The following is an 11,628-nucleotide window of genomic DNA, read 5'->3' as shown; positions in this document are numbered from 1 at the left end:
GAACATTGAAGATTGAAAGGAAGGCATGCTCACACCACAATTAAACATAAAACAAGATAATCGATCATTGAATCAAGAAGAAAAAACAGAAAATTCTAGATTAAGATCGATTAAAACACAAAACTGGGTAAGAATGGTTAGAGTGGGATTTGAGGAAAAGGGGTCACCGGAGATGGACCACATGACGGTCCAATCGCCGGCGACCCGAGCAGGTGTACTCAGGGATCAGTGAGAGGAAGGGGAAGAGGTGGTGTCAGTTTTTAATTTTTTGGGGAGTTTTTGTAGAGAGAAGGAGGAGAATTTTGTAGAGAGAGAAGGAGAAGAAATAGTTAAGCTGAAGTTAACCTTTGACAAGCAATTATATAGCAATTGTTTGGGTAATTCTTAAATGAATTGCAAGTACTAACCTAAATACTCGTGTCTTCCTCATCTTGTTATATTGTTACTTGATTGGTCTTACACTCTCACATTGAACACCCGAATTCTTTAAGCTGTTTTTGCGTACAATCGAGTTCTATGTTTGGAGTATCTACCATACTAAGAATGTGTTGGAGTTGGATGTTGTTCCAAACTTAAGTGTAGTAATCTTGTCCCCACATTAGTAGAATAGTGGGGGAGATACTACCTTATATATGGAAGTGGGTTATCTAGTGTTAACTAGACTATAGAGAGATTATAGTCTCCACACATGTGCGCCACCGCCGTCTGGTTCGGCTCGTGTTCGTGACACGGTGTGGTGCAGCTATATTTTTGCTCCGGGTCCAAACTATTTCCTCGGATTCTAGATGTAGATATTTTATCCGTTGGCTCAATAATCTCCGCTCTTAATGTCCGATTTTATTACCACCGGTTTTATGGCCATTAATTTGTTGATCTTTTGGTACCTTTATGTGACTATTGGAGTTTTTTCTTAACTAAGAAACGATCTCCAAAACATAATTGAATCGATCACCATTCTCTCCTTCCTTCCACCTCATGACCCACAACAACCAAGCGCATCGCTATTCCCTCGACTACCTTCCCTATCACCGTAAACCACTTTGAGCACATTCGTTATAAACTGTCCAGTTTAGCGGATTAAATTGATCCGCCCCAACACTCGAAGATTCATATCATATATTAGAACATCGGAATTACTTTTTCACATACGAACTTTACTCTTTCACATACATTTTTTTCATAAAGTTTCCATCACATACCCTTTTCCTAAACACAATCAAATTAACACCTATATTTCATCTTTACCTAATATTCAACCAAATTACTCTAAAAACTTGAACAATTGATTATAATTCTCTAATTAGTGAAGTAATTTTGTTTATTAACGGTTATTTTTTTTTTTTGAAATTAAAATATTTAGCAATCATTTGTAATTACGATTTATGGGTGGTGGAAGGTACGGTGGTTGACGGTTGTTCTGCGTATGTGTGGTGGTTAGAGGGTGGTCGGCGTTGGGGTTGTTGTCTGGGGGTTGTGGCTGGGACAGGGGTGTTGAACGGAGTTCAGGTGGTGAAGGGTAGGGAGATTACAAGTTTCAGTGTGCTGTCGGCATTGGCGTTGGCTGGGGTTGTTAACGTTGGGTCCGAGCAGAAGGAGTGCGAGGGAGGGGACTACAGGCGAGGGAGGAGGAGTGCGAGGAAGGGGCAGAGGGAGGGAGGGAGTTCGAAGTTGGTGGACGGAGAAGGGAGAGGGGAGTGCAGGCGAGGGATGGAGAGTGAAGGACATAGGGCGGTCGGCCTGCGTGAGGTCGGCCTGAGCGTGGTCGGCCGAAGCTGGTCGATCGAAGCAAAGTGTGGGGCAAGTAGTGGTGACCTGAGGTGGTGAAAAAAAGTGGTTATGGGAGATGAGGGAGGAGAGGAAAAAATAATTGTGAGAAGGAATGAAAAAATGACGAGGGCAATATTGTAAAAGTCGTATGTGAAAGAGTAAAATCCGTATGTGAAAAAGCACGTCCCTTAGAACATACTCCGTAGTTTATAAGCGACAATTTATTTAGCTTGTGACGTTATAAATTCTGTTACATTGTGATCCATTGATGTCTATATAGGATGCTGATTTTGCGACGACTGATAGCACAATGTTAAAGTATTCACCTTTTTTTTTCGCCATTCGTTCCTTGACACGTGTTTCGAACAATAGAAACAAATTATCTATAGTAGCATGGCTAAATGTAGTTGTAAGTAAAGGTTCTGCCACCGCTCTTATGGTCTTAGCTACAAACTTGGTTCGGATTTCGGGGTTTTGAGACGTATCTACGCTCTAATCAGTTGTAAATGCTTCGAGTTTGTTGAGAGCAAATGATCCTTCATCCTCGACTAATTTTCTTACTTCGTGAACTGTTGGAGAATAGAATGGTATGTTGAAGTTGTCCAGTTTTTCCTTCTCGATCAAACCCTGTTTATAATTCAAAAATAATTATTCCCTCTAAAAAATTCAGGAATACACCATAGAATTTCGCAAAATATTATGCAATGCGAATAAAGTAAAGGAAAGTGTTGGACAATATATCAAAGTTAATTACCTCTAAAACCATGTCATGTAAGGTAAAGCCAAGCAACTCGCATATTGAATCATGGTCGTCACTATCGAAGCTATCGATGAATACCAAGACCATGCCACCACCAAAGACAAATTCCCTTGAACGTGAACTTAAAAACAACGTGAAATCACTCTTAAATTGTGCATAATATGCGTTGTGTATTTCTAGAGGGCTTGTTTGTGCTATATATATGTTACCCTTGTTCAATGCTTCTCCATTTTCGCTCACCAATCCGTTTGGTACCTGCCATTTCAATTAACGCGAATTGATAATAAAGTCTTATCACCTCAATCAAAAAAATGCAGATAGTGAAGTCAGGGGTCGAACCACAAGGAAACATGACAAACTGCTTATTACCTATGAGTAGATTCTAGACTATTGGGTCACAAAGTTGATTTATTTGGTTTGTAGTAACTAAACGATTGTAAATTAAGACGATATCAAATATATAAAACAAATCTAGGGATTCCGGTTCACAATGAATATAAATTAAGGTATTTAGGGTCAATTAACTAACATGGACTGACTATCTAAGGCTATGTCTTGTCGGTACTATATATCTTTTAGATCTGCACTTAGCACGCGGTCGTTATGACTAAGGCCCTGTTCTTTTGGACTGAAATTGTCTCAATGAATCGAATCGAATCGAATCGAACTTAATGGAGCTGAATCAATGAATCGAACTTAATGGATCTGAATCGAATCGAATCAATTGAATCGAATCGAATCGAATCGAATGAAATAATAATAAAAAGATTATACTACTACTAATAATAATAATACCAATAGCAATAATAATAAGTATTATAATAACAATAATACCAATAATAATAATAAATAATATTATTCATTAATAATAATAATAATATATTAATATAATAATAATAATAATAATAATAATAATAATAATCTAATAAGATATATACAAAATAAAATAGTAATATAATAATAAATATAGTAATAATAATATATTAGTAATATAAATGATAAAATTATTAATAATATAATAATAGTAATAATAATAATATATTAGTAATATAAATGATAAAATTATTAATAATATAATATATTAATAATAATAACTAATAAATAAATAAAAACAATAGGTCTAATATAGTAACTTATTAATATAATAATATTAAATATAATAATAATAATAATAAATATGTGATTAATAATATTAATAATAATGAATATATTAATAAAATGATAATAATAATAAATATGTTATGAATAATAATAATAATAATAATAATAATGAATATATTAATAAAATAATAATAATAATAAATAATAATAATAATAATAATAATAATAATAATAAATATAAATATAAATATAATAATATAAATAATAGGAATTAATTATTAATAAATATAATAGTAATAAAAATAATAATATAATTATAATAATAATAATAACAATAATTAATACATTAATATAATGATAATAATGATAATAATGATATCAATAAGAATATAAAATAAGAATAATAATATTAATGTTAAAATAAACTAATATGAATCGAATCGAATGAATCGAATCGAATCAATCGAATCGAATCGATCTGAATCGAATCGAATCGAATCGAATGGAGTGAATCGAATCGAATCGAACTTAATGGAGCTGAACTGAACTTATTGGAACTGAAATTAAGTCCAAAAGAACAGGGCCTAAGTCGTTCTACCTGATTATTGTAAGACTTTCTTAGCATTAATCCGGTCGGCAATAATACTAATTTGCGACACTAACTAATTAACCCCGGCCGGTAATTAATCAATTAGATTGATAAACAAATAATAGGCGATAGTCGATCTAAGCAGCTAATAAATTCATTAACCCCAATTAATATTCATCGATCCCCTTCAACCCTAGATGGAGAATTAGCTACGCATAACAATAGAAAGAACGATAAACATAATTAAAGAAAACATAGGAATAGAGATTAGAAATACCGAACAATGATTAATTGAAAGATTAAAGGCATGAATGATCTTGCAAGCAATAATTTTAGAGATTTTGTAGAGAAGAAACCTAAACTAAACTAAACTAGGGATATTAGAATAGTGAAAAGCAAAACCTAATTATTGTGTAGGAGTTTCCTATTTATACTATTACATAATAATTAATTAAACCTATTTAAGGAAAGTTTTATAAAAACTGCGTCAAACTAGATACTCGATCGAGTATTGACACACTCGATCGAGTGACTTCAACAACTTCATCTTCTTCGTGTCTTCTTCTCTTCTTGTTTTCGTCTTGCCGACTCCGCGGTGCTCCATTTTACTCTTTTGCTCCACAAATGCATCCAATCTGCATTAAAACACCAAAAGGCGGAAGTATCGACATTTCTAATATATACGACATATAATTAACATATTATAACACAAAACCGTCTCAAAAGCAACTAAGGGGAAGCATAAATGTGTTATGTGTATATAATTATGACTTATCAAACTCCCCCAAACCAACTCTTTGCTTGTCCCTAAGCAAAGCACTAACACCATACAAATGGTGAATGAATAACTCAGAGCTAATGTCAATGCACATACAAATCCCAAGCTATCCATATCTATAACAAAGTAATGACCAAAAATTGTGCCAATAAAACAAATTCAAAGGCACGGGTAATAGAAGAGGCAGCTCTAATCAAGATGTAACATGATACCGTAACTCAGCCAAATACCTTTCAATCTTACAAGACAAATTAGTTGGATTCTCGCGGATTCACTTATGCACTCATAAAGGGTAAGTTATATGTAAGATAAGAAGAATTAAGACATTCACTCAACTTATGAAACATGCACATGCATGCATTCTAATGTGATAGAAATTTCTCCAATTAATACGCATTCACAATAAAGATAAAAGTACATGTATCAAGGACAGTAGGGTGGCAAAAGGGCAAAGGGTATAGAAGTGGTTTGTGCCAAGGCACGTATGGATATGTGACGCTAAGACGGTAGTCGCAGCGCTAAACCAAAAACCAAATCTATAATAATCAGTATAAATTATCCCAACTAGAGAAATTATCTCAATTTTGACAACACATGAGAGACTATGAATCATCTCCAAATATGCATTAAACTCTAGGACATCCCCTTATTATCTCTTAACAAAACCAAATGAAGCAATTTTTTTTCTTTTTCTTCTTTCTTTTCGGACTCTTTTTTTTTTCTATTTCTATTTCTTTTTCTTTTTTTTTCGGTCTTTTGTTTTTTTCCTTTTCTTTCATCTTAAGAGATTAACACAATTGCTACAAAAATATAAGCTACTACCCACATGACATAAAAATCCCAATCCCAACCAAAGTAGCTAAAATAACATGAAACTCAAGCAACTGCGACTGTCCCGAAAAGCTAGGCAAATTCTAGATTGTAGCTATGAAAGTAGGATATAAAATGGCTACAAGGGTTCAAACGGGCTAACAAAAAGGATAATGTATGGCTTATTTGAACGGTAAAAATCGCCTTTCCTCATGTAATTAATCATATGAACGCGCAAAAAGTTAAGTATCACACTTATGCAGTTTGATATTACATATTCCAGAAGGAGAAACCACATTCAAGCCTAACTGACAATGAGACCAGTTTATTGATGTTCCTAGCCTAGGAAGCTCTATAGACCTCAGAGATTTAAGTGGTTTACCAACATAATATTGTCAAATTTACTTGGCATAAGGCATATTGTTACGGTCAAGACTTGAGTTATGAGCTTTGTTTATCATAAATAACATGTCAAAACAATGTACATGGAAAACTTAAATGGGATTCAAATGCAAAGACAAGGCAAATTAACATCATTGCTAAACAATTCACCAAGACTCGACCTAAAATAAAGAAAAACATGTTTTTGTATTATATAAATTTTTCAATTTTTATGGATTTTTTTTTAACACACAACATAATTAAAAACACACAATTGAAATAAACCACACAACATAAATAAATACTCTCCCTCAAACCTAAATGTCACGGTGTCCTCATTGTGACGCCTACAGCATAACAATCATACAAAAATCCAGCAACCTAAAGGATACAGCTAATAACAAAGGAAAGAGGAAATAACAAGTTGGCTAAAGAGAGAATACAATAAAAAGAAAGTACAAAGAAGGATAGTACCGTATTTATGTATAGAAACTTCCACTCCCCCAAACTTGCTGAATGTCAAGAAGAAGGAACACACAGTAGGAGTATCATGCCAGGCGCGAAAAGTCAGCGTAGTCAGCGAGCAGCACGAAGACCGTCCCGCAATGTCGAGGCGACAATGGATATATAGTAGCATTAATGCAGACACCATGTCAGGTCAACCAAATATGGCTCGATATAGCAGAATTCGAGCGTAGTGAGCTGGATAACCAAAGCAATATGTTAGATAGAGTTGACTGCCCTTCACAGTAGCTTAAGAGCCACGATTTCAGCAGGTATCTTATCAAATGGTCACCCCAAAGCAGCAACAGTAATTCAGTTATGAGTTCTCAACTCAGCCAATAGCAAGGAAAGTATGTCAGTGTGTCCATGATCCATGAGTAACGCGGAAAGCAGTCATCGAGTTAAACAAGTGACGTGAACCAAAATTGGCAGCCAACATAGACCCGCTAATTTCAGAAAACACTACCTCAAATTACCACCAAAACCGAAAGAAATTAACCCCACACAAGGACTCGACATAGTAGGAGTCGAGTCAAACTGAGCACGGAAATTTACACAAAATTCAACCCATATTTGCGGAAGAACAGGCATGCTTCGTAGTAGAAATCGACCGAACAAAACTGTGTAGCCATCCCGAATCCCAAACTGAGACCTGCATAGGACAGATGATACAGAGAGAAACAAGACCTCATCCAACATCTTCAAATAGGACATTAATTTTGTCAAAAATGTCTAATGTAGTAGGCAGCTCGAAGAAGACATTGGGTCGAACACGGAAGAATAACAAACTCATCAGGCCGTATATCGAGAGATGATGGTAGGATGAATGGGGTCGGTCCATACGGGGTAACTCTGAGTAAGGTATGCGGGCTCTTGGTGCCCTGTGGCCTAGTCATAGCAGAAGACTAGGTCGGAAAACTGGTTAGACAGGTCGAGGGGGTCGACAAACAGACAGTGACAACTTAAACGTCAAAAATTTGGACCTGCAAAAATTCGTGCTAGATAACCGCAAACAGAAGCTGCACAATTTCCCCAAATTTGTTCAAATTAAGGAACCGCAAAATCATACTCTAAATTCGCGGAATTGACGCGCACACCAGACCGAGAAACAGCAACGAAGTGTTGATTAACAAATACATACGACTAATTTCGTGAATAACACCCCACAATTATCAAAAATCATCAAACCCTAATATTTAAAATCAAACAAATTAATGGAATTAGAGCAATTAGGGTAGAAAACACCTGAAATTGGATTGTAGGAACAACCTATTGCGCGCATCTCGAATCAAAAACGGCTCTGTAATTACCCCATCTGAATAGAATAATTGATCGATGGAGAAGAGGCGGCCGACGGTTCATGATGGCGCGCGAGGATGTTACAGTTTGTTGAACTGGCTTTAGTTAGTTGTATGTAGGTGGAAAATAGTTGTTATGATCAATTGCTGAGTTGGCAAGTAGTTAGAAGAGTTAGTTACAGTTAGATGGTACTAGCCACTATAAATAGAAGTATCCTGTATTCATTTGGGTTATGCTATTCATTAAATTAAATACAATTCCGTTCAATCATTCCTTTATCACATCTCTCTCTATTTCCATCAATATTCACGTGTAGGTAGCTCGAATTACGCTATTTGAGTGTTAATTCCTGGGATCTACAACATTGGTATCAGATTTTTTTTCGATCTTGGACCTTTTTCCACGCTAATTTTCGCCCAACTTTCTGCACAAATTCTTCCACTCATGTTTCGATTTTCTTACATCTTTTATCACAAATCTGGCACCACCTAAGAAGAAATCAATGGAAGCTCAACTCAAGAGTCTAGAACAACGAATGGAGGAACAAAATCAAAAGTTGCAGGCTCAATTGTTGGAGCAAAACAAGACTATGGAAGATCAGTTAGCACAATTGATACAGTTGCCGAAGACCAATTGAATCATCTGGCGAAGAATCTGGGGGCACTTTGAATCGCCATCGTAATTCACACAATCACCAACGCCAATTTGGGTATGTTCCTAAAATCGAATTTCCCTCATTTGATGGCGAAAATTCTAGATTATGGATTCAGAAATGTGAAAAATACTTTAATCTTTGCAAAGTTCCCGATGATCAGAAAGTCGACCTAGCTGCAATTCATATGATAGGCAAGGCTGAATCGTGGTTTAATGCATATATTGCTGCTAGAAATTCCGTTTCTTGGTCTACTTTTATTGTTGATGTTTGTGCTCGTTTCAAAGATAAATTGGGTGCGAATGTAGTAGAGCAGTTCAATAGATTGCATCAAACTGGTTCTTTAGAGGATTATCTTGATTCTTTTGAGCACTTGAAGTCTTTGATGGTGCAAAGAAACCCGCTTTTGCCCGACTCTTATTTCTTGGATAGTTTTATTGGTGGTTTGCGGCCTACTGTGAAACCTTTTGTTCGAGCCTTTAAACTTGAAACCTTGGCGGAAGCAGTGGAGTTTGCTCGATTACAGGAAGAAAGTGTGGAATCAACTAAGAACTACACTAAAAATTCTTCTGTTTATCCTACAAAAAACAACCCTTCTTTCTCTAGCATCAAACAACAGCCAATACTAGCTACACTACAATATAAATCAAATTACATCTCCCAAAATAATTCAAAAGCAAATTTGCCACGAAAGAACCTTACCATGGCTGAGAGGGCAGAAAAAATAGCTAAAGGGTTGTGTTACCTTTGTGACCAGCCCTATGACAGGAATCATCAATGTAAATTCAAGCAATCTCAATTATTCACTATTTTTGTTCCCGGGGAAGATGAATGGGGTAGTGAAGGAGATTTTGGGGATGCATGCCTTGATGATTCTCATAGTTTTGACAATGAATTTGAAGTAAATAACGTGGATCCCTGCATTTCTGTCAATGCTCTTGCTGGTAATCAAGCATTTCAAACAATGAGGGTGATTGGTTATGTAGGAAAAAAGCCTTTGCATATTTTGGTCGACTCAGGAAGCACTCATAACTTCCTTGATCTATCTTTGGCTAAGAAAATGGGATTAGATCTCGAGAAGATTACACCTCAGGCAGTAACTGTAGCTGATGGCAATCATCTAGCATGTCAGTATGTTTGTAAAGGGTTTTCTTGGAGGTTACAAAATACAGAGTTCAAATATGATGCCTTATTGATACCCTTGGTAGGATGTGATATGGTTTTGGGTGTTCAATGGTTGAGTAATTTAGGCACTGTAAAATGGAACTTTAAAAAGTTGTGGATGACTTTTGAATATGAAGGCCAACATCATATGCTTAGGGGAATTCCACCAAAATTGGATAAAAGTGGTGCAGCTACTAGCAAGGTGTACGTTTTCTAATTCTATTCACCTATTTTATGTCCAAACTGCACAAGCTGGGTTGGAGCAGATGCAATTTTCTCCATGGTGTACATCATCACAGGACCAGGGTTATCCTAAAGCCATTGGTCAACTTTTGGACATATACAAAGATGTATTTGCTGAATCTACTGAATTACCACCTAGTAGGGGTGTGTTTGATCACAGAATTCCTTTGGAGAATGATGTTGCACCTGTAAATATTAGACCTTACAGGTATCCTTTGAAGCAAAGAGATGTAATAGAACAATTAATCCAGGAAATGTTGGACAGAGGTGTTATACAACAAAGTTGCAGCCCATTTGCTTCTCCTGTTGTGTTGGTTGGCAAGAAGGATGGCAGTTGGAGATTATGTGTGGATTATAGAGAATTGAACAAAAAAACTATCAAAGACAAGTTTCCAATTCCAGTGGTAGATGAGTTGATTGATGAGTTGGAGCGGCTGTCTTCAGTAAACTGGATTTAAGGGCTGGTTATCACCAACTAAGGGTTCATGATAGTGACGTTTACAAGACAGCATTTAAAACTCATTCCGGTCATTATGAGTTCCTAGTAATGCCTTTTGGGCTTACTAATGCACCAGCTTCGTTCCAGAATTGGATGAACTATATTTTCAAGCCTTTGCTCAGAAAACATGTGTTAGTTTTCTTTGATGACATACTTGTCTATAACAATAATCTAGAGGATCATGCCAACCATCTAAAGCAAGTCTTTGACTTGATGCAACAACACTCACTCTATGCCAAGGCAAGTAAATGTTCTTTTGCTATAGACAAGGTTGAGTACCTTGGTCACTTTATATCAGCTAAGGGAGTAGAAATAGATCCACAAAAGATAGCTACAGTGGAAAAATGGCAAGTTCCTAGGAATGTAAAAGACCTGAGGAGTTTTCTTGGTCTTACCGGTTATTATAGGAAATTTGTCAGACATTATACAGTGATCTCTAAACCTTTAACATACCAACTTAAAAAAGAAGGCTTCTCTTGGGGATCAGAAGCTCAACTTGCCTTCGAAAATTAAAAAGGGCACTGGTTACAGCACCTGTGCTAGCTGTTCCTGATTTTTCTAAGACTTTTGTGGTGGAAACAGATGCATCCCAAAGTGGTATAGGTGCGGTCTTGATGCAAGATGATCACCCTTTAGCCTATATCAGTAAGACTCTTGGCCCTAAATGTCAAAGGTTGTCTGTCTATGAAAAAGAGTTACTGGCTCTAGTAAGGCGATCCGCTCGGGCTGGCATTGGGACGCTCGGATCCTGGGTCTGGGACGCGCGGCTTGAGCTCGGGATGCTCGGATCCTGGGACAGGGTTCTTCTCTTATTCTTGGCTACCTAACAATCCGCTTGTCCTGGCTTGGGGACGCCCGTCATGAGTCTGGGACGCCCGGCCTGAGTCTGGGACGCTCGGATCCTGGGACAACTTGTCTATTTGAGCTCGGATTGTAAAACGGACGTCATTTCCTCATCCGGACTCCTAATGGAGTGATTCAAAAGCCTAGACCACTTGATTTTTCGACGCCATTTTATCTATCATAGTTTCAGAGCCAAACAAGCAACTCTTAGTTTGGTTCCAAGCAATTTCCTCTTGTA

The 11,628-nt window shown here is 36.5% G+C and overlaps 1 protein-coding gene across 1 annotated transcript; it reads left to right on the top strand.

Moving 5' to 3' along the window:
- The first annotated feature begins 8,491 nt into the window (after positions 1 to 8,491).
- LOC141608089 (uncharacterized) lies at positions 8,492 to 10,506 on the top strand. Its single transcript, XM_074427441.1, has 3 exons — positions 8,492 to 8,589; positions 8,747 to 10,007; positions 10,105 to 10,506. Exons 1-3 carry the CDS (start codon positions 8,492 to 8,494, stop codon positions 10,504 to 10,506), a joined length of 1,761 nt encoding a protein of 586 aa, XP_074283542.1.
- The last annotated feature ends 1,122 nt before the right edge of the window (positions 10,507 to 11,628 follow it).

The sequence above is a fragment of the Silene latifolia genome, chromosome 10 (assembly GCF_048544455.1).
Source record: "Silene latifolia isolate original U9 population chromosome 10, ASM4854445v1, whole genome shotgun sequence".
Classification (NCBI taxonomy): Eukaryota; Viridiplantae; Streptophyta; class Magnoliopsida; order Caryophyllales; family Caryophyllaceae; genus Silene; species Silene latifolia.
Note: the sequence above shows the minus strand (reverse complement) of the source record. Positions and strands in the feature narration are given on the sequence as shown.

What these genes read in the sequence shown, in the direction of transcription:
- LOC141608089 (XM_074427441.1), top strand. Translation starts at nt 8,492, where the DNA reads ATGGAAGCTCAACTCAAGAGTCTAGAACAACGAATGGAGGAACAAAAT. An exon ending in AACAAGACTATGGAAGATCA is followed by an intron (nt 8,590 to 8,746) that starts GTTAGCACAATT and finishes CGAAAATTCTAG; the next exon opens with ATTATGGATTCAGAAATGTG. An exon ending in GTGGTGCAGCTACTAGCAAG is followed by an intron (nt 10,008 to 10,104) that starts GTGTACGTTTTC and finishes ACATCATCACAG; the next exon opens with GACCAGGGTTATCCTAAAGC.